Consider the following 23,910-nt stretch of genomic DNA (forward strand, 5'->3'; position numbering starts at 1 on the left):
GGTATCGTTGCTAAGGCGCTGTGTTGCAGACCGTCTGTACTACAAAATTTGGAGTCGTTCGTGTTCCGTCACCAATTACTGTCTGAGCTTAAGGCGCAAGAACTAAATGCTGCGTAGACGTTAATTTAAAAGGAACTACATTTTTTTATTGGCATTTCATGTGCTTTTAAATGTATTTCACATGTCAATTTACCTGCATTTGACATTTCAAAAAAAACCGCAAAAAAGACTGTGAGAAAATTCCACCACTAAGAGCCGCTAAACTGAGTCGCAAACCCTGCTTCTAGTCGTAAACCTGTTCCTTATTTATGCCTGAATCACCTTCGGCAACGAACTAACGGCGGCCCAACCTAAGAAAACTTATGGGGGCTGGTTGTAGCGATCAGACACACATACTCAAAAGCGCGAACACTACTGACAAAATAAAAAACTTTTAACTACTGAAAAATGAGATTAGGTATCATTTTAGCACCTGTGCCATGAAAAAGCCTTTTCAAAAAGGCCATTTTAAATCTAAGGTGTAAGGTGTAAGTGTTGCTTTATTTTCTTTTCGATTGCAAGTGTGAATAAAAGAGCAGGTCTTTTAAATACCGATTGAACGTTGTGAACATTGGTTGTTACAGTTCGCCAATAATATCTTCCATGCTGGGTCTCTCTTCAGGTGCTCGACTCAAACATCTCCAGATGAGAGCTCGCAGTGCTCGGTTATTCACCATGACAACTTGCTCCTCACGCCTGTCAGGTTCTGGTTGTTCCCGGATGCAAATCTCACAGAGAAGAACCCCAAAGCTGTAAATATCAACCTATACTCGAAAAAAAGTAATACATTTGAGTAGAATAAATCAAAATTTACAGTATACGTAAGTTAATTATCAGCGACTGTAAAAGGTTCAAGTTTGTTACAAGTGTTCTAGCTAGTTTTTTTGAATTGTCTAATATATTTAGCCACATTGGAATCTTGCCTCATTGCTAACCCAAATAGAGAGCTTAGTGTAACTCCCTAACCTCATAGTAGGGCATTCGAAAGGAAAGAGATATAATAGACTCGACTCCTCCTCGAAAGTTTGAGTTAACTCTTTCTTGTTTTCTGGCCCGTTTTGCCATGAGTTCCCTTAGAGTTGATTATACTTAAAGAGCACGGTAGGAAAAGGGTAGAATTACATTTAAAGATCAGACGGTCTTTGTCCCGCCCAGTTGACAAATTTATTTAACTTCTCGTCATGAATATACTTTACTGTAAACACAAATAAACAATTGAGAAATATAACTCCAATATACAAATGTGCATATACCTTCACAGTTTGGTTCTCAGTAAATGCCTCCGGAGCACTGTATATCCTAGCACCAGGACAAACCGTCTTGCTATCTTGCGTAAAATTAGCCGTGCCATAATCTGACACTTTGCCTCGCCATTGGTCCGCTTCTCGCCACAGCAAAACATTGGCACTGCTGATGTCGCGGTGAATGATGGGAAATGGTTTCTTGTTGTGAAGGTAATTCAATGCTCGAGCCACATCCAGAGAAATGACAGACACTTCAGTAGAAGAAAGAGATCGCTGCTCTAAAAGTGTTCGTAAACTAGATTCCATGAGCTCTGTTACGAACAAAGGACTTCCTTCATCATTTGTTGCTCCAATGAACTGCAGCAAACAAGGATGGCGACATTTGGCGGCAATGCTCATCTCTCGCTCAAACAATCTGCGGTTATGATCAGAAAGGATTACGCTGTACATCTGTTTAACGGCTACAGCACAGTCGCAATACTTGCCTTCGACGACACTTCCCCAGCCTCCCTTACCAAGCAATTTGTCCGTCAGCTGAATTTGATCACGTGGAATGACCCAGTCAGGTGACTGTTGGCATGAACGTGCGGTTACTAATGCTTGCTGAGCTGTTGATAAAGATGTCACCAGTTCTTCTATTTCCTGCTCTTTGGCCCTCAGCTGTCTTTCCAAAGAAGTAGTTTCTTTGGTTCTTCCTTCTACCTGCCCTCGAACATTTGTCAACTGCTGTGTTCTCTCCCTCTGTTGCCTGTGTCTTCCCTGGACCTTTCTTTCCCCTGTCACCTCTCTCGATTTTCCTTCAAGAAATGAAAAATAGAATGATGACATATTTTGGCTTTTTGTCTCACAGAATGTGAAACGAAAAGCTGTAAAAACATCCTCTTTCTCTGGGTCCTCTTTATTTGTCATATTAAAGTTTGAAGGGAATCGCTTTGATTTCATTTTTAATTTACCTTAGGCTCCAGGTATCTGCTCTCTCAGTGACGATGTTTGATTTGCTTGATGTGATGCTTGGATGTTGAAATTTATAGGTTTTTGGCCATCATCGGCGTTTATTATCGTTTACCGTTCTATGTTTGGTTATACTCATGGCCTGGCTTTGTTTCTCTTTTTTCTATATTTTGGTTCGTTTTGTTTTTCGCCGGCTTTTCTCTCCACTCTTTTGGCTTTCGGCTTTTCGTTTTCCGAAGATCCTAAGCAATGGGATCGAGCACAGTCCATCACAGGAACTCGTTGATCTTTCCTACAGTTATTTGTCTTCAAAAATGTGTTCTTTAATCAAATCGTCTTACCTGGTATTTCCCTCGCTGGAGGTTCTATTTCAGAGTTTTCACTCAGGGTTCCGTCTGTTGCAAAAACAAATCTTGCTCCTCTTCCTTCATAAACTGAACTTCCAGTTACCTCATCCTTGAAAAAATAAAAAACATTTCAGCACATGTAAAGGACCACACCCCGTACTGATTGAAATGTTGCTATATCAGCCGTTTTATAACCCTCACATGTCGATGATCCGTCCAACAAAAATGCTACGAGCCTCACTTTTACGATTGTTTGACCGTCACGATTTTCGTAATGCTAAAACTGTTCTGATTACACTCAATGAACTCACCATTTCATGATTCCATAAAATGGAAAATTGCTCTGGAAATGAAGCTTTTTAAGATGATATCGTTTGTTAAAGAGTAAAACTAATGAGCTTTTAAGCTTTCTTTTAATTAATTATGCACTCAGCTTCGTCTACGGGATAACAGCCACCCACACTTCAGAGCGCGCCGCCGCCTCTGCGTTCAATGCCGGGCTATTTACCAGCATGCTAATTAACACTTTAAACATCCTTACATTAGCATCGACTTTCATGGCATTCTGTCTACTTTTCCTGAACAGGATCATGCGGGCCTCCTCAGTCTCGCAGCAGTCCATAGCTGTGAGATAATTGGTGTTTACAAGCTTTGTGAATGCGCCGTTAACTAACAACAACTCCAACATCTCCTTCAACGTCTCCCTTTCTTCAGGTTTCGGTTTGAGAGTCACAGCTAGATGAAGAGACGTATCTCCCTCTTCGTTTACGGCATTCACATCACAACCTGCACATAAAATTACTTTGATGATCTCCACACAGGGAAGCTTGCACAGTATTTTTACTCTAGCTTTGTGAACTGGAGTTTTATGCCACACAGCTAAGTGTAGAAGTGTATTCCCATCACGGGTGCGTGGGTTTGAACGTAGAAATCTCTGAAGACAGATGATCATGGGGGAATTTTTCATTTCCAGGGGATCTTGAACTTTGGTATATATCATCAACAGATAGAGAGCATAAAAAAGCAATGTTTCTTGCTCCTCTTTTTCATGGCCCTTTTGCGATTTCCGAGATCGTAACTTCCCTGTTAGTTTTTCATTTGCATCAACTAGTTTTTCAATGACCTCATCTACAGTTTTGGATCCTAATCGGTGACCTCCTTGAACCATTTCTGCAAATAAATCTATACAGTTACCGACATCTTCTGCCACTGGAACATCTCCGTTCATGGCTATCTCCATTGCTCGTATCCACAAACCAATACAAACCTCAAACTGCTGAGACTCGGCAAACACGGATCCACTGTATCTGATGTTATCGAGAAGCATTGTATTTTCAGTCCCAAGGATTCTCTCTCGGATTAAAAGTCCCTCCATTCGGACGGCAGGATCATCACCTTTTAACAGGGCAAGTTCCTCAAGAGTTTGACTTTCTCTTCTATTTTGATAAGCCTTCACTGGTTTCGTTTCCATTTTAAGCAATGGATGAGTGTGGTCTTCGTACCTCTTTTTCATTCCACGCTCCATGTAACCAAATGCTTTTTCAATGTTATGAGTAGCACGATCATTAGCAATGGTAGCACCAAGAAGCTCAAGAGCATCGATCCTCTGTTCCTTCGTACATTCTGATCGGATGATGAAATGCTCCACCATTTCAACTTTACAATCGTTACTGGTTTCGAGAAGTGGCGTTAGACCTTTAAGATTCTTCTTTTGTTTCGCTCCTAAAGCTAGCAGCTTGCCAACTACCTCGAAATTTCCCCACCTCGCGGCAAAGTGAAGACATGTGTCTCCATTGTTGTCCTGCAGCTCTGTATTTGCGCCATGTTCGACAAGATAGGAAACAACATCTAGGTGGCCCTTGTAGCTTGCAATCATAAGAGGAGTATTATTGCGCGTTGTGCAAGCATCCTTATATGCTCCGTTCTCAAACGAATGACTCACAGTATCAAGGCACCCGTCGAAGGTAGCAATTCTCAGTGAAGCTCCGCTGTCGACTTTCGCGTTTCGTTTGATCAAAAGTCTCACAACGTCACGATGACCTTTAGCAGCAGCCGCCAACAAAGGTGTACAACCCTCCAAAACTCCTCCATCAATCTTCACCGTTCCACGGGCTTCGATGTTTGCTTCAGAACGCAAAAGAACCTTCACAAAATCCAATTGTCCATTGCCAGCAGCGATGATAAGAGGAGTGGCAAAGTCGTCGCCATCTTTGATTTTGGTTTCCAAAGCGGTTTCTCTTACGTCGGGCTTCATCTTCTTTAAAAAATCACTCATATCAGGCCAACCGTCGTTATCAGATGCACCAGCATGGTTTGCTTCAGCACTAACGGATGTGGTATTACCCATTTTACACAAACAAATGCGAAACCTCAAGATTCTACCTCACTTCACTTTAAAAACAGAATGTTTGAATTCTAATTCGATGTTTAATTAAAAAAAAAAAAAACAATGCTGAAAGCATAAGAAGACTGTTTTTAATTCTACTAGTCACGGGAAGATTAAGGCATATCACCTCGCCGTTTCTCTTTAATTTTTCAACTTTCGCCGATTTTCGTTCACTCTCTTTATTTTAGCGAAGTGAGACTTGTTATTTAATTTCAAAAAAGGTTTAGAGATGCGAATAATGTGCATAAACCTTTATTTTTTGGTTCATTAAACATCCTGTTGCGTTACATTATCATTCGTAATGTATGTAAATTTACCATTTGGCAATCAAAATTTTTCCGCTCGAAAGCAAACAGTTTCCTTTTCCGAGAAAGCCAGGAGATTGACAGGTATTTTATTTATTAAGGGAGGGGAGGGAGATGGGCCAGCTAATCAAAAGATAAGTTGAAAGGTATTCTGTAATTGTATTCTGTAATGATATTCTGTAATTGTATTCTGTAATTGTTTGCGTTCAGTCACAAAACGCAGTTCCCCCACAGCGCATGCGTAGAATGTGCGCGCATGCGTACAATGAGCCCTAAAGCGCATGGTAGCAATGGCTGCCTTCGTGGGCAATTCCTTGCCTGATGTACCCGAAAGAAATTCGATGGCTATTGCGCACAATGTATATGTAAAGTCAAACACCCTTCGCGATAGAACCGCACTAAAACTTGTGGAGCGATTTGGGAACGGGTCGTTCCGCGAACTTTACGAGAGATCAATTTACGAGCGATCCTTTACGAGTGAACCTTTCATCGAGAAGTATCAAGCGAAACCTGCTATATCGAACGAGTTATGTCATATTATGTTTACATGTAAACACAACCGTGTATTTAGACGTGATCGAGAACCCAGTAGAATACCAGAAGCTACTCTGAAACGTCTCAGAAGAAAGAGCAGAAAACTGAAGGAATTTGTTTATGAGTATTCGTCCAAGCATACCGAAGTTCTCTTGGCCACGTCGTTATGTGAAGGTTAGAAGAGTTACAGAGAATATTTGTAAGCTTAATACGAAGAGAGTAAGATTAAATAAAGTTACAAAACATGGTAAGAAGTATTTGTTGAATTGTTCTTTTCTTTTAACTGGCTGCCTGGCATTTTTAACTCTTATAAATTTTTCTCTCTTGTATATTATGGGGTGAAAAAATAAAGTTGTTGTTGTTGTTCAGTGAGGGTATATCAGAGGATAATGAAATTGAAGTATAGAGCAAGGTGATATTAATCAGTTTAAAAATGGAGAAAGTGTAGTCAGGAGATGTCATTGATGGTATTTATCAGAGTTTTCTTGTAATAGACCCTTAAGTGTCTTAACAAGAGTCAGGCACACAGTGCTCGAACTTAGCAGTCGTCCAAGACAACCAAAACGTTTACCGTGCAACTAATTTTTAGTAAAATTAAGAGGCTGGTTGTCCGGGGAAAAAACAACTGAAAACCCAGCCAAAAATAGAAAATAAATTAACCATAAACAGCACCTGACCTACATGATGGTTTTGTTTTGTCAATGTCCGGTAGTGTGAAGTTATTAATAATTTGCCTCAGCTGAGCGTTTCCTGTGTTTTGGATATCTGTAAATTTTATAAAACATTGCCAGGTACGAAAATGTAAGAGACAATCACAAAGTTTCTTGTCTGGAGGCGATCAAGATCAAATACACCATTTTGAATATGCCACAACTTAAACCCAGACTTCTGCAAAAACCATTGCCGCACACTAAGAACTATGGGATTAGTTCAAGGTTGACCGCCATGTGATTACATCACAAGCTCTACACGGTGTAAAAATGGATGTCTTTTGAGTAGTGCACTTAAATGTGTGGGTTTTTCTACCGGGCAACCAAGGATTCATCAGGGCAACCAAATTCACAGCTTTGGTTGCCTGGCTTTTGAAATAGGGACAACCTAGATTTTTTTTTTAATTTCGAGCACTGGAAACATGCATCAAACTATTGTAAATTTCAACTGAGTTCAGATGTTGAGAAAAATCCTGGTCCTATTCCAATGTACACTGACCCTAGCAAAACAATAATGGCACCATATAGCCAAGCTGATGAATTGATATTTGGACAAAATTCATGACAACAATGTGTTGCAATAAGTTTATGCTCTTTGATTTACAATGACAAGCAAGTAATCAATTCTGCCAATAATCTCATGTCAATAATGAGTATTGGAAATCAGTTGTATTCATGTTTGTCTCAGTTAACCAGACAATCATTTTTAATGCAGACAGAATTACCCACACTTTTAAATGTGTTAAGAGACTGATTATGAACTTCAATACAGTGAGAGCTACACTGGTACTATTCATCAAAAAACTACAATAGAAAGATATCAGTACTGTACCTCCTTATCTAGAGCCTGCATGTATTATGTATGAATTATATAAATTATGATGTACTCAGAACTCTGTGCATCGTAGCTACTTGGCATGCACAATAGGTCTGATTTTAAAACAAAATGGCAGGAACTGAAGGTATGTGTTCCTCATGTTTTGCCACAACAAAATATTCCTGTTTAAAATGTCATGAACATTTTTGTATTCGGTGTTCTGTATTTGAAAACAATGAAACCGTCGCTGATTGGAGAGATGGCCAATCGGTGGCATATTGCAAACGCTACTTCCAGGAAAAAATGGAATGTGAAACGCTCTCCAACTCCGATTACAAATGGATGGAAAGTTCTCAGAAAGCAAGAAATTCTTCTAACAAGCAGGATTCCATAACAAGGTTTGCATTTGCTATATATTATTAACGATGTTACTGATCACATCCAGTCCACAATGGGTCTCTTTGCAGATGACAGCATTGTGTATGGTGAGATAAAAGATACTTGAGATTTTGATGCTGACTTAGCCAGCTTATGTAAATGGCCAAAAGTTTAATATCTGAAAAGTTATCACTTGGGAATTACTAATAAGGTTGCCCCATTCCAGTAGTAAATTATCTCATGAATGCAATACAATACAATACAATACAATGTTCTTTATTTCGAGAGGGTAGATACATGATTAACCCAGTAATGAGGTTTCCAGCACATGGCACTCTAATAAATCATCCCAACCCACCCCAGGAGAGGACATCCATCACACAGTAATCTCGTGTGTGGGAAATTACCGTCTCCTACCCCAACCCTGCAGGAGATGGGACCTCCATTTATTCGTCCCTATCCAAGAAGACTAGAATATCTAACCATTTCTTGATGTTATAGAGAGGCACCAAATTCTTCTCAATTATTTTAAGACCCTGAGTGTTGGTCCAGCCGGGGCTCGAACCCTCGATCTCCCACACAACAGTCCAGCGCTCTATCCATTGAGCTAACTGGGAGGCGGTTATGATATTGTTACTGCTAAATCATCCTCCAAGAAATATCTTAGAGTAACTGTAACTCAATATTAATTGGAATCAATATTCTGATGATATTTATAGAAAGGTTAATAGCACACTTGGTCTTCCAAGAAGGGTACTGTCGGATTATTCCAAATATGTCAAATCCAAGGCATACTTTATCTTTGAATTTGTGCATCCTCAACTGGAGTATGCTTGCTCTGTGTGGAATCCGTATACAGTAATACTAAACAGAATATTTCCAAAATGGAACTAGTTGAGCATAGAGCACCAAGGTTTGTCTTTAAAGACTACTCAGATTGTAGTTATGTTACTCCCATGTCAAAACAGCTTGATTGGGACACTCTTTCAAGAGCAAAGCAGACTTTCGTACCAATTATCTCCCTAGCTCTGATTGTGAATTCTCCCCTCTAGCTGCTACACATTTCCTTGTTAATTGGTTATGAGAATTTAACATTCAATCATGGTAACTTCCACCTGACAAATTTGAGAATTCTCACTACCTGTTTGCTGGATCATGTATGGATATTAAAGGGAGAAGTTGCATGTTAATCACCTCTGGGAGTTAAAGGGTTAAATCCTACAAGGTCAAGTTGGTATATCCCTTACATCTGAAGTAGATCCTATACAAGGGCTTCTTGAGCCTTCTTACTACAGTATTAAGGTATTTGAGTCATTGCAGTTAAAATACGTTTAAAAGTCAAGTATGCTTACTTTTTCATGTATATGTAATTTTACATAATTTATATTGCCATTATTGATAATACATTGATCACTGATTTTATCATGATATCATCTTAAGCCTTAACATGTTTTTCCCTACAGAAAGAGAGCTGACGAATCTGAGGAGGATGAAGATGGCCCAGGTGAAGATGCGGAATCTAATGATGAAGTTGGCAATGTGCCTCAACATTTCAGAGAAAAAGGAACGAGAAAAAACAGCAAAAAACCAGGAAGCAAGCCTCAGTGGTGCCCTAAAAGTCTGGATGATCTGATTAATATTGTTGTCAATAGCACAGAATACAAAACAACATTGATTTTCACCAATACAAAGAACCAGAAAAAGGGTCCAGCTTATACTAAAATTTTGGAGGAGTTGAAGGCAAGGGCATCAGCCAGAGGTGATGAGGTGGCATTTACTGTTAAACAGCTGCGAACCAAATTTAAGAAATGTATCAGTTGTTGTAAACAGGCAACTTTGACTGTGAAAACTGCAATTGGCATAGAGTGATTCCAGGAAGATCGTGGTTATGGGAAATGGTTTAATGCCTTGTTTGAGGTGGTAGAAATGAGAGATTCCTGCCAACCTGAACTAGCTCTAGAGCCTTCTTCATCAGGTAGCTCCAACAACGCATTTGATGGCACTGATCATAGCAGAGAAGATGCTTCTGATGGTGGACTTTTTGTTCCCTAAAGGAATGTCAAGAAGGTGCAGTTTTCGAAGCACAAACTTGACAGTCTTACTTCACAGGTGCTGAAAGTGGTTGAAGATGTGGTGAGCAATGACCCAACCAAGGATCCCATGAACTTTATGAGAGAAGAAATGGAGACGTCGCGTCAGCATCAGATGAAGTTATTTCAGCTCATGCTCGACCAAAGACCTAGTGGGAGCTATGATCATTGCTTTAATGGTGTGCCTCCATCCCCCAGCATGGCATATGGCACAACAGGGCTTTACCCAACATGGCAGAGTGGAGGGGTACAAAGCCACATCAATCAAACATTTCTGCCAGAGTCTTCCTCTGGAGGCCCTTTTCCATTTGATTCAGGGAAATACCTGCCTTTACAGGGTACTATGGAGACTTCACTGTTAGAAAAAGCATTAGAAACCTTATTGCCTTTTTGCATGTGTACATACAAGAAATAACCCACAGTTTTTTCACTATCATGCCATATTTAGTGACCGTAATGGCTCAAATACAAATAAATCATTTGAATCAGCATAACCAGTGACAGTGTGTAAAGGTGATAGAGGAAGCACACTCAGCATGAAGTTTTAAGTTATTTTCAATTTGATTTTGCTTAAGTGGCAGGCTCCCGATTAGAAATGGTCCATGTTCTGGCTATTAGATTGAATCCAAGGGAAAATAACACTGGAACAAAGGATAAAATTGAACTGCAACATGTATGGTAATGCTTACTGTTAGATTTTTGTTACTGTCGATAAATTTTCATGGTACATTTGTGAGCAAAATACAGGAAAGGAAAATACAAAAATTGTTTTGTTTGGGAAGATGACCATATATACATTGAACTAAATGGTAATACCGAATAAACTTGTTGTTGTTGCAATATTAATACCAGTAAGTCTATCCATTATATATCTCTTAATTAAAATATCTGTATATCAAACTTTTCACCTCAAAGAGATCAGTGAAATATAGTCACTGAAAACTCACTACAATATCATCTCCACTTCCACCTAATATCCATTCCCACCCCAAGAAAGGTTACGAACAAATTAAGGGGAAAGAGCTCCTAAAGGCTAAAATTTTAAAAAGGAAGTTAAACAGAAACCTGTAAATCCTATGTTTTGTTACTGTGGAAATTATGTAATCCGATGTATTTTAATAATGTTCTTTATGTTGAGAACAGGAACAAACTTATAAAGAAAAGTTAAACTAATTATTTTGTTTATTGGGAATGTGACCCAAATTTATAAAGAAAGATGATCTTTCAAATTTTTAAAAAGAACAAAACCTATGTTTGATTAAAACTCAATAAAACTACTTTTATACTAAATAGGAAACAAAACTGGTTAATGCCTGTGTTTTATTCCACCCTACTCCCTGGGAATGGAATGAGAGTAGTTGAGGAAGATTATGACCACCTCTGTTGGTACACAGCTATCACACTAGGTACTATTAACAGACTTCCCCTGTTTCTTTTTCATGCCACAGTTTCTTGCAGAGTGCATATCTGACTTTATTTGCCTCAAAGAGGTATCCCTGATACTGGAAGATTCCCTCATCTGTAGTACCTTTCTAATTTCCTCCCTGTTTCGCTTTTGTCCATTTCCATCAGAGCTCAAATCCAACTTTTTGGAAATTGAATCTCTTTGCATTATGCATGTTATGCAACACCTCACATGCCAATGTAATTATGCGAACAACATCTCGGCTGCTTTCACTCTTGCGAAGTAGAACCCTGTACTTACCCTTCTCTAACCATACGGGATCTGCTCAAACGGTAATTGAAATATCGTTGCTGGGCTGTCAAAACTGCATTTGTAAATGGTTTTGTCAGCCATGTTTGCAAGGGGAATGCAGAACCTCTCACCATATGGGGGGGGGGGGATAGTAATATCCCCTTCACTTTTCCCAAATGATGGAATAAAACCATTTTGAATGAAGCTCTAAAGGTCAGTAGATCGAAATATAACTGCGTCATCTGAATTCCGTGGAAATCCACAGCTGCCCCATACAAATCGATAGTGTGAATCCACTATTGCCATCAAAACAATTGAATAAAAATTTTTAAAATTGTGATACTCTTTGCATGCCTCTAGCCCTCCAGGATGGCAATTCATTGGTATATGGCAACCATCTATCGCTCCCCAACAGCGATAGAGAAGAAGAAGATGAGAGAGAAGAAGAAGAAGAAGATGGGGGCACTGGATAACAATAAATTTTGCAGTGGCCGTTTGGAATGCCTTACCCCTTTCCCTAAGAGATGTGCCCACCTTAAGCCAATTTAAGCGTGGTATTAAGAAAGCACTATTTTAATTAGTTTCGTTTTTCGCATGCTGATTTTCAAATAATGTAGTTTTATCTTCATATTTTTCGATTTGTATTCTTTTTATTTTTATTTTTAGGTAATTATATTATATTTAGTTACTTTTAGAGGACCCCTCTGTAAACCACTTTTTTGTGATGTTGGCATCCTCAATAAAGATTAGCTATTATTATTATGGAAACTGCCAAAATTCCTCCATATCAATGATTTTCCTACGTATGATGGACGATCCTCGCAGTAGATAGCGCTATTTAGGCAATAGCGAAAATCAGACCTGAAAAAAATCAGGCCTGTACAGGATTCGAACCACTGACCTCTCCGATACTAGTGCAGCGCTCTACCAATTGAGCTAACAAGCCAACTGAATCCCGTACAGGCCTGATTTTTTTTCAGGTCTGATTTTCGCTATTGCCTAAATAGCGCTATCTACTGCGAGGATCGTCCATCATACGTATCTAATACCGCAGTTCAAAAATATATGAACTTCATATATTCATTGTATCTCATTTATTACTTTAGCTGTCCAGTTGGGCTCTGAACGAATTTATAGATTGAGCCTCAGCAACGCTTAGGGGTAAGCTGTTCCAGTCCCTAATGGTAGTAGGGAAAAAAGAGTATCGGTGATAGTTTGTTACGGATGTCGGGACTTTATACGAGAGCGTGTGCTTATGTCTGCTGGATCGGCCGGCTGGTTTGAGATATTTCTGTTGGTCAATAGTCTTTTATAGGCAAATAGCCAAGTCCACGTGGTAGAGCGCTGCACTAGTATCGCAGAGGTCAGTGGTTCGAATCCCGTACAGGCCTGATTTTTTTTAGGTCTGATTTTCGCTATTCAGCCTAAATAGCGCTATCCACTGCGAGGATCGTCCATCATACGTATCTAATACCGCAGTTCAAAAATATATGAACTTCATATATTCATTGTATCTAATTTATTACTTTCACGGGTTTATTACGAATCAACTTAACGGCCTGCTCTCAGTTGGCTTGTTAGCTAAATTGGTAGAGCGCTGCACTAGTATCGCAGAGGTCAGTGGTTCGAATCCCGTACAGGCCTGATTTTTTTCAGGTCTGATTTTCGCTATTGCATAAATAGCGCTATCTACTGCGAGGATCGTCCATCATACGTATCTAATACCGCAGTTCAAAAATGTATGAACTTCATATATTCATTGTGTCTCATTTATTACTTTCACGGGTTTTTTACGAATCAACTTAACGGCCTGCTCTCAGTTCGCTTGTTAGCTAAATTGGTAGAGCGCTGCACTAGTTTCGCAGAGGTCAGTGGTTCGAATCCCGTACAGGCCTGATTTTTTTCAGGTCTGATTTTCGCTATTGCCTAAATAATGCTATCTACTGCGAGGATCGTCCATCATACGTATCTAATACCGCAGTTCAAAAATATATGAACTTCATATATTCATTGTATCTCAATGATTTTCCTCTTGAAATCTTCTCGTGTTTTGGGCATGTGACTTGACACGGTTTCATTCCACAAATGGTCCACGAGGACTTGACAAACTTCACGTGCGATTAAGGAGGCAGTACAGACGCCAAGTCCAGTCATTTCCGCAATTGTATTTATTTATTTTCCTAATACTTGCTCTCCATCTATGCGATGACTCTTAGCAAAAGGCCAGCGGCCTTAAAACACTCAGGATAATACTAACAATAAATACTATAATAATACTACTATAATAACACCAAGAATAAGAATCAAGGAAAAAAATTAAATAGTAATCAATAAAGATAATAAAAATTTAAATAGCAATTAGCATATCATGTCCAGTTGGGCTCTGAACGAATTTATAGATTGAGCCTCAGCAACGTTTAGGGGTAAGCTGTTCCAGTCCCTAATGGTAGTAGGGAAAAAAGAGTATCGGTGATAGTTTGTTACGGATGTCGGGACTTTATACGAGAGCGTGTGCTTATGTCTGCTGGATCGGCCGGCTGGTTTGAGATATTTCTGTTGGTCAATAGTCTTTTATAGGCAAATAGCCATCCTCAGTTCTGCCGGGATCGGGTCTTAAGTAACAGTTTGCTTGGTAACGAACGGCTCAATACGGCTCAGAATGTAATGAAATGTTGATCTCGACACTCGATACGTTTTCTTGAATCGTGCGTCTGAATATGTGTAGCATACCTTGTCCCACCATCCCGGTACTCCTCTTAACTCGACGAAAAGAACGAACTGGACCAGGGACTGAGTAATGTTGTTCAATTGTGAAATTAGTAGCAGCAGCAAGACAGCAACATTCAAAACTCGTCTCCTCCTCGCAACAAGGTTTTTGCAACAATACATGTATGCTGAGTTGCCTTCTTCTCTCTCTAATGACGTTTGCGAGAAAAACAAGATCGTCACTTTCACCACTCGTTTTCTCCGCCATTTTGAAGCGTTGTCGAGACAGTATTTATAAAGCCGCTGACGTCTTTATTATAGGGCTCGCTCAAATTATTTAGTTCGACAGCAATTTAGTTCGACGTCTGAATCAACTGGCGAACTTAATTATTGGGGTCGACCCAAATAGATATAAAGTTCGGCACAGGAAAAGTTCGACGTTTGAACTAGGCCTCAATCACTTCTATCCGAAAATCTCAACAATTTTGTCGTGACAATAGGATGTACTGCAGTTGCTATCTATTGTAAAGACAATGTGGGCTTCAAAATATACGATTCTCATGCAAGGGATATTCATAGTAGATGCCATTCTCAAGGTACATGTGTGCTGCTTGAAGTATCATCACTGAATGGCTTAGCACATTATTTTCAGAGTATACATAACAATGATATATGTGAGTTGAAAGGGGTTAAAATTAATAAAGTTCAAAATAGCACCCTTTTTCAGAGTCATGCCTGTGAAACCAGAAAGTTCCATGTGAGTTTTGCGATGGCTGTCTATTCACTCTGTTATTTGGATATATCAACAAAGTTGAAGTGGTAAATTGGCCACCGTAACGATTACAGAAGCTGACGTTTCGAGCGTTAGCCCTTCATGGCAGCGACGACGAAGGGCTAAAGCTCGAAACGTCAGCTTTTGTAATCGTTACTGTGGCCAATTTACCACTTCAACTTTGTTGATATATCCAAATTATTTTGTTACTCCCACCGAAGCAGCCCCAAACAGTTTCTTTGGAAACTATCAGCCTTTATTCACTCTGTTACTCTGTAATAAAATCATGTAGTTATTGGAATTCAAACACTTTATCTGATGTTATTCAGTATGGCAAGAGATTATATGAAAATTCATCTTTGAACAAGTATTTACCATCAGATGATTTGCCAAAATCTGTTGATGTTTGTTGAACTGAATTAAGTTTAGATCTTAAAAGTTATTACAGAACAACTCAATAATTAACAACTATTCACCGAAGTGGAGGTAGTTAGTGATGGACAAAAGCAAACACTTAGGTTAGGGTGATGCACTGAGAGAATGTAGAGCTACACAAATCGATAGACATAATTATTTAATCCTTTAATCTCCCAGTCAAAACGCAGACACCTTTGCTTCATAATCACTGTTCAGTTTGATTAGTTGATTGACTGGAGGTCAATCATCACACTGTTATCTATCATATTACGCTACTGTTTGACATATCTCGATTCTTAACAACGCAACAATTCATACCTTGTATTTGCATGGAAGTGCATGTTGTAACTAGTCCCCACTTCGCACTTGGAATACACTTTATAAAAAAAGAATTCTAATAGATCAAATCGAAGTCTCTTTGCTAAGGCGCTTCCATGGAGGCCTGAGTCCGTGTCGAGGTCGAGTAATAAATCGACATCGAGGCGCTGAAGCTCATGTGTGAGATGTTCAAAAATAGGTTTGAAGAACTATTCTAAAATCATGTTTACTTATACTTAAATCACCTTTGGCAACGAGCTAACGGTTATCTAACGGTTACCCAAAGTTAAAAACTACAATGGCAGATGGCCGCAGCGATCAGACACATGGCTTAAAAGCATGGACACTTCCGACAAACCGACACAAATGAGATATGGAATTTCGTATCACACAAGATAAGGATCGTTTGACCGAGGATCTCTAAATTTAACGAGATAGTGCCAAGTGTATAGCTCGGTTTTCGAAAGATTTGTGAGGACGCGAAGTAGCAGTTGACGCTCGACTTTTCACCTATGCTTCTTAAAATTTGGGATAGAAAGCTACCATAGCTACCTAACACGTGAACGCCTTTTGTGTTGTACTAGGAAAAAGCCCAATTACACCCTTATCGATAATATCACTGCAACAACTTAACAAAAAGCTACTGGACATAAAAATTGCAAAGCTATAAATGACAACTGGGTCAAAACCAGTGTTATTTGGTCATTATGACGAAGAGTCCACAACTTGAGTTAACACGGTTATACTTTTAGGAAGTTTTAAATATCCTTATCTCATGTAACATGTGTGTAAGCTATTCTTCTCGCCTAGATTGCAAGGAGTTTACACTTTGGGAAAGTTTTCATTTTGATGCCGGACATGTCATGTGCCGAACTCATTGCTTAGTTAATAATTACTTGTGCTTTCTGAAAATTACCTGTTTTTAACTAAAGATTATTATTTTTTTTTTTTTTGCTGAAGCTCTGAAAGTCTTAGAACTCAAAAACTGTAATGGTCATGGAACGGCAACAATACGCCTACTTTTGTCCTTCTGGGCTAGTACTATTTCGATTTAAGTTCGGCTGATGAAACGTCGAGCATCTCAAACCTAGGTCTCAGAAGTTATATCATCTTATCGCTGGCCATGAAAAAGCTCGTTTACACAGGCCATTTTAGATCAAAGGTTTTTATGTTTCTTTTTTTTTCGTTTGCAATTGTAGATAAAGAGCACAATTTTTCAAAACCAATCTTACATTGGTTGTTCGAGTTCACCAATGATATCTTCCATACTTGGTCTTGCTTCAGCATCTTGCTGCAGGCATCTTCGAATGACAGCTCGTATCACACGGTTTGTCACCCTAGAAACTTGCTCGTCACGTCTGTCAGGATCTGGTAACTCCCGGATGCAAATCTCACAGAGGAGAACTCCAAAACTGTAAACATCAACCTGAGTTCCAAAAGAGATTAACAATGAAAAGTTAAACATGCATGAACCTGCATTCTTGCTAGTTTATGTAACTATACCTTTATATATCTATTCCTCCTTGTTTTTCCCCTTATTTTGCATTCTGTCTTATTGCTATGCAAAAATTGCTATGCAAACAAACCAATAAAAACCAAACAGTATTGTACGCTTCGCCGCTCATTTTACATTGCAGATAAATGCCTCAAGAATAATAGACATTCTGCGTGATGTAAACTGACTGAAGATGGATAAATAAGCTCGACTCCTCTCGTGGTTGAAGTTAACTTTTTCATGATCCGTCCGGCGGTAACTTTCCTACATACTGATATCACGTTAAGCACCCGACCGGTTTACCAACTAAAAAGGGTTCGACTATGGACAGAGATCACACGAGATTTCTGGTCCCGTGCCCTCCACAAATTGATTCAACATCTTACTATAGATATACCTTACTGCAAACACAAGTAGACAATTGAGAAACAACTCCAAATTTCAGACATACCATGACGGTTTGATGTTTACTATGTGCTTCAGGTGCGCTGTATATCATAGCACCAGGACCAACTGTCATAGTCTGCTGCACAACACTAGCCGTGCCATAATCCGACACTTTGCCTCGCCATTGGTCGGCTTGCCGCCATAGCAACACATTGGCACTGCTAATGTCGCGGTGAATGATGGGAGATGGTTTCTTTAGATGAAGGTAGTTTAATGCTCGAGCCACGTCCACACAAATAACAGACACTTCGGTATTGGAAAGAGCTCGCTCTTCTAACAATGCTCGTAAACTTGACTCCATGACCTCTGTCACGAACAGAGGACTTCCTTCATCATTTGTTGCTCCAATGAACTGCAGCAAACAAGGATGGCGGCATCTCGCGGCAATACTCATCTCTCTCTCAAACAATCTGCGGTTGTGATCAGAAAGGATCAAGTCGTACATCTGTTTGACGGCAATAGTACAGCCGCAATACTTGCCTTCGACAACACTTCCCCAACCTCCTTTACCAAGGCATTTGTCCGTCAGCTGAATCTGATCGCGTGAAATGACCCAGTCAGGAGTCTGATGGCGTGAACGTTCATTTAACGCCCTTTGAGCCGCTGAAAGAGACTCCTCCAACTCATCTATTTCGAACTGTTTGGCCGTCAGCAGTCCTCCCAAAGAAGTAACTTCTCCAATTTGTTCCTGTAGTTGCCCGCGGACAGTTGTCAACTGCTTTGTCATCTCGCTAACTTGTCCATCTCTCTCTCCTAGTTGTGCATCTCTTTCTTGTAGCTGCCTCTGGGAATTTGTCAACTGCTGTGTCATCTCCCTCAGTTGTCCATCTCTCTCTCGTACTTGTCCATCTCTCTCTCTTAGTTGTACATCTCTTTCTTGAAACTGCCTCTGGGCATTTTTCAACTGCTGTGTCATCTCCTTCAGTTGTTCATCTCTCTCTCGTACTTGTCCATCTCTCTTTCCTAGTTGTCCATCTCTTTCTTGAAGCTGCCTCTGGGTATTTTTCAACTGCTATGTCATCTCCTGCAGTTGTTCATCTCTCTCTCGTACTCGTCCATCTCTCTCTCTTAGTTGTCCATCTTTTTCCTGTAGCCGCCTCTGGGCATTTTTCAACTCCTGTGTCATCTCCCTCAGTTGTCCATCTCTCTCTCGTACTTGTCCATCTCTTTCCCTTAGTTGTCCATCTCTTTCCTGTAGCTGCCTCTTGGCATTTTTCAACTGCTGTGTCATCTTCCTCATTTGTTCTTCTCTCTCTCGTACTTGTCCATCTCTCTCTCTTAGTTGTCCTTCTCTCTCTCGTAGTTGTCCATCTCTCTCTCTTAGTTGTTCATCTCTTTCTTGAAGCTGCCTCTGAACATTTGTCAACTGCTGTGTCATCTCCTTCAGTTGTCCATCTCTCTCTCGTACTTGTCCATTTCTCTCTCTTAGTTGTCCACCTCTTTCTTGTAGCTGCCTCTGGGCATTTGTTAACTGCTGTGTCATCTCCCTCAGTTGTCCATCTCTGTCTCTTAGTTGTCTATCTCTCTTTCTTAGTTGCTCTTGAACGTTTTCCAGTTGCTGTGTCAACTCCCTCAGTTGTCCTTTGATTATGAAATAAAGCAATGTAAGTTTCACCTTTTTGTCTCACAGAGCGTCAACCGAAAAGCCAAAAGGTCCTCACTTTTCTCTTAGGGTAAGTGTTATATCAAGAGACGTTGAAACTTAAAAAGAAAACTTAAATGTCATTTCCTGTTCTTTCATCTCTTGCAACCATGGCCTGGCTTCGAATTTTCACATTTTACCAAAAACATGTTGACCTCGTTTTCCGATGACTTTGTTTTGTTTATTTGTTTTTCGCATTTGCCTTTTCGTTTCCCAAAGATCTTAAACAATGGGGAAACCGCCATGTTGTATCGATTACTTGGCATCCCGCCTGCTATCCGTTTCAAATTTACTCAGTTCTCCCACGTTGCCTAACAGTGTTACCTAAAAGCTGACTACGGAACTCCGACTTACACTTTCTTATAACTATTTTCTCAACAAATTTGTTCCTCGATAACATCCTCTCACCTGATATTTCCTTCCGCGTAGTTTCCTCTTTAATATTCTCTTTTACGTCTTTTTCTGTTGTAGAAACAGATCTTGCTCCTCTTTCTTCAGCAGCTCCACTTCCAGTTACTTCATCCTTAGAAAGATGGAAAACACAGAGCAACTTAGGCGATACTAAAACATCTGTGTATGTATATTGGGCTTGCCTACCAAACGAATTTAAAAAATCTGTAGTTTTGGTTTTATCTGGTGAGTTTATAGGGTAAATCAGCCATCGTGAAGGGTGGAATGTTTTTCGTCTTTTCACGAACGTGGGACAAGGAAAAAATTCTGAGTCTCCTTATGAACATCATATTCCCCGCTCCAATGCTTATCCACTGAGCCGCAGACTCTTTACGGAGTGAGCAAGGCCCATTACGAAGTTCATATAAATGACAACCGTCCTGCGTACCGCAGAGCAGTGGGGCGCGGAATCGGAGCGTGCATTTCATTTTCTGTCCCACCTCGTGACAACACGAAAAACACCTTTCTCTATTTCTTCACCGAGCTCTAAACTTATCATCTTTCTTATTCTATTACAAAGTAAGCTTTTACTAAAAAGTGAGTCACACTACAGAAATAAGAAAGGCTCACCAAAATTGGTGGAATTTTAATTGGGGACCAGCGTGCTCTTACTGTTTTACAATTCCTTCCGAACTATCGATAGTCAGTAATTACTCTTGTCGGTTTGCTATTGAACGTTTATTCAAATTGCTTTGTATTTATGTACGAGCATTAATCATACGGGTGATCACAAGTCTGTAAACTTGATCACTATACAGTCCGCCCTCTAGCTTTATCTAAAGGTCCTAAAGGCTTGCTGTAGCTTGAAAGCCACCCTCAGACACGCTTCTTTTGACTATCACAGCATCATAACGAATTGTTTCATTCCTAAAAAGATGAGTTAGGAAACCGTTAAACTAACAGAAACTCCAAGAAAGGCAACCAGGCGTTACGAAACATAATCAACGCAAGATCCTATGAAAAAATAACCTCAGTATTCTCCCATTTCGTGAAGATGCTTACTGTGATAATTTAAGGAAACATGTAAAGCCTGAAATATCAAACCTTTTTAACCTTTCTGACATCGATGTTCAGAGCACCCAGTCCTCTTTTCTCAGACAAGATCCTTCGTGCCTCGTCAGTCCCGCAGCAGTTCATTGCTGTTTGACCATTCTTGTTTACAAGCTTTGTGTCCGCACCGAGATCTAACAGCAACTTCAGCATTTCTTTCAAAAATTCGCCTTGTCTAGGTCCTGGTTTAAAAGTCACGGCTAAATGAAGAGGAGTGCTTCCTTCTGTGTTGGTAGCATTCACATCACACCCTGCATGTAAAATTAGCTTCATCGTCTCAATACAAGGAAGCTTGCACACACTTTGCAATCGAAACCTGGGAACTGGAGTTTTATGCCATACAGCCAAGTGCAGAAGAGTATTTCCATCAGGATGGGAGCGAGGATTTGAGCACAGAAATCTTTGAAGGCATTTAGTAATGTTACTATTTTTCATCTCTGGAGGAACTTGAACTTTTCTGTATATAATCAAGAGATAAAGAGTACAAAAAAGGAATTTTTGTTGTGTCTCATTCTTGTGTTCCTCTTGCAGTTTTCCAGACTTAAGTGCTGCTGTAAGTTTCCTATTTCCATCAACCAGTTTTTCGAGAATGTTCTCGATATTTTTGGGGCTCAAACTGTGTCCCCTCTGCACCATTTCTGCAAATAAATCTATGACGTCGTCAAGCTCCGCTGAATCTGGAACATCGCAGTTCATAGCTATTTCCATCGCCCGTGTCCACAAAGGAATACAGAGCTCGTACTGCTTAGAGTCAGCTAAAACAGCTCCCCTGTATCTTATCGGGAACCTCAATTCTGTATTGTCAGTTCCAAGGATTCTCTCTCTGATAAGAAGACCTTCCATGTGGATAGCATGATCATCGCCCTCTAACACAGAAAGTTCCTTACGAGTTTGACTCTCTTTCCTATTTTGATAAGCTTCGACTGGTTCCATTTTCTTTTTAAGCAAAAGACATGACGGATCTTTATACCTCTCTAGCATTCCACGTTTCATGTAACTGAATGCTTCTTCAATGGCATAAGCATCATCATAATTAGCAATGGTAGCACCAAGAAGTTCAAGAGCATCAACTTTTTGTTCCTTTGTACATTCCGGTCGGCTGATAAAATACTCCACCATTTCAGTTTTACATTCATTACTGGCTTTAAGAAGTGGCGTAAGCCGCTCAAGATTGTACTTTTCTTTTGCTCCCATAGCTAGCAGCTTATCAACTATCTGAACGTGTCCCCCTGCTACAGCATAATGAAGACAATTTTGTCCATAATTGTCTTCTAGATGTATATTTGCGCCATTTTCGACAAGAAAAGAAACAACATCCATGTGACCATGGCCGCATGTTACCATCAGAGGAGTACTATTGACAAAATTTCGTGCATTTACATCGGCCCCGTTCTCAAACAAACACTGCACAACAGCAAGGCGTCCATCGCAGGCAGCAGATCTCAAGGGAGTCGAATTTCTCGATACCCTGCCGTCGACGTCGGCGTTTTGTTCGATCAAGAGTCTCACAACCTCAAGATGACCATTAGTAGCAGCGATCCACAAAGCTGTGCAACCCTCATAAACCTCTCCTTCAACTTTAATCGATCCACGAGCCTCGATGTTTGCTTCGTAACGTAAAAGGACCTTCACAGAATCTAGTTTTCCATCACGAGCAGCGATGATGAGAGGAGTCGCAAGGTCGTCGCCATCGTTGATTTTCGTTTCCAAAGTGGTTTTTCTTATGTCGGCTTTCGTCCCCTCTAACAATTGACTCAGACGAGAACTGTCGTCAGAAAGAGTTTCAGGAGCATTTGATGCGTTACTAAGCACGGATGCATTACTACCCATTTAAGAAAAACACGAGCAAACGGGCCTCAAGATTCTCTCCCACGCTCAATTTGAATTGGGTATGCAAAGGAACAAACGCAACCTTCGAGGTCAGAATCTCGTACAGAGAGACTCTTATTTCAGAGGAGATCACGCTAAGAGGAAAGCAGATAATTTTACCTATCGATCTTTGGTCCAATCTATCTGCTGTGGCGAGGCAGTGCCGTTGCTTCGTTAAAAAAAAGTGTCCTGATGCGAATCATGTTCACAAACCTTTTTATGTTCTCTCTGAATAAACACTTAGTTGCGTTACATTTTCAAATGTGATATGTATGAATTCCACTATTTCACAATCATAATCTCTCAACTAGAAACCAAACACTCCTCTTTTTCGAGAAAGCGTGGCGTGTGACACTATTTCATCATTTGGGGAGGGGAGGGAGAGGGCCCAACTGATCTGAAGAAATGTGGGAAAGCGTCATGCAAAACTTGAATGAGATTTCATTTCGCACTTATTCGGTCGAGGATTATAAATCCACAAGAGTTAGAGACAGAAGAGTTAGAAACAGTTCTTTCTAGTCTATAGATTATGATTTATGTGTGGTCACGCCATTTAAACACTTGTAATGAACTGAGCGCTTCTTGATTTCAAGTGTAGAAAATTATCATCTAACGGTGTAAATGGACAGAACTAGGGGCTTGAGATACATTTTATACATCGTGCATTACGCTAGGCAATGCATAGCTACGCGGATGGACAGATTTAACATTTCAACCTCCCAGTCAAAACACAGACACATTTGTTAAATAATCACTATTCAGTTTGATGGCTGATTCAGTGACAGGAGGTTAATCATTACACTGTTAGCTATATCGTCTTATACTCTATTTATCACCAAGCTTCAATTCATACCCAGTATGTGGTTTGCAGACTGCGTATCATACTCTTTACTGCACATCTTCTACTTAGAATACACACCAGAAAAAGCCACAAATCGATTCTGTCAAAGTCTTGTAATTGAACTTAGCCTGCGGCGTTTCGTTGGGGGCCTGACTGTCGTTTGTGTTTAACAACAAGTCACCGTTGAAGCTCCATACTGGCACACTGGTGCATGATTTTCAAAAATAGGCTTCAAAAACGGTAGAAAAACATTTATAAACACTCTTGGAAGGGATGAAGTTTTATTTGATTTTGAAATGCTTTGGAAACCTCCTGCACATCGAAAATTGTACGTGTATCTGATTTATCCACAACAAATAATTGTAAAACCGTATGAATACGACTAAATACTAGCATATGAGCGCCT

The 23,910-nt window shown here is 39.9% G+C and overlaps 1 protein-coding gene and 2 pseudogenes across 2 annotated transcripts; 1 reads left to right on the forward strand and 2 right to left on the reverse strand.

Moving 5' to 3' along the window:
- Window positions 1–124: 124 nt before the first annotated feature.
- Window positions 125–6,035, reverse strand: LOC111320156 (uncharacterized). Its single transcript, XM_088762441.1, has 4 exons — window positions 3,123–6,035; window positions 2,576–2,690; window positions 1,293–2,080; window positions 125–803 (listed from the first exon to the last, which is right to left on the reverse strand). Exons 1-4 carry the CDS (start codon window positions 4,926–4,928, stop codon window positions 618–620), a joined length of 2,895 nt encoding a protein of 964 aa, XP_088618567.1. The 5' UTR covers window positions 4,929–6,035; the 3' UTR covers window positions 125–617.
- A 3,131-nt stretch (window positions 6,036–9,166) lies between these two features.
- Window positions 9,167–10,652, forward strand: LOC148727661 (uncharacterized; annotated as a pseudogene).
- A 4,880-nt stretch (window positions 10,653–15,532) lies between these two features.
- Window positions 15,533–23,794, reverse strand: LOC148727662 (uncharacterized; annotated as a pseudogene). Its single transcript, XR_016002210.1, has 4 exons — window positions 20,789–23,794; window positions 19,703–19,817; window positions 17,657–19,233; window positions 15,533–17,136 (listed from the first exon to the last, which is right to left on the reverse strand). The product of XR_016002210.1 is annotated as an uncharacterized LOC148727662 (transcript).
- Between the last annotated feature and the right edge of the window lie 116 nt (window positions 23,795–23,910).

This window comes from Stylophora pistillata, chromosome 6, assembly GCF_964205215.1.
Source record: "Stylophora pistillata chromosome 6, jaStyPist1.2, whole genome shotgun sequence".
Lineage (NCBI taxonomy): Eukaryota > Metazoa > Cnidaria > Anthozoa > Scleractinia > Pocilloporidae > Stylophora > Stylophora pistillata.

Bases quoted from the DNA above. Each gene is read 5' to 3' on its own strand.
- LOC111320156 (XM_088762441.1), bottom strand. From the start codon at position 4,928: ATGGGTAATACCACATCCGTTAGTGCTGAAGCAAACCATGCTGGTGCA. The intron at 2,081-2,575 runs GTAAGACGATTT...CATTTCTTGAAG, and splicing joins TCCAGCGAGGGAAATACCAG to GAAAATCGAGAGAGGTGACA. The intron at 804-1,292 runs GTATATGCACAT...TTTCGAGTATAG, and splicing joins CTGAGAACCAAACTGTGAAG to GTTGATATTTACAGCTTTGG.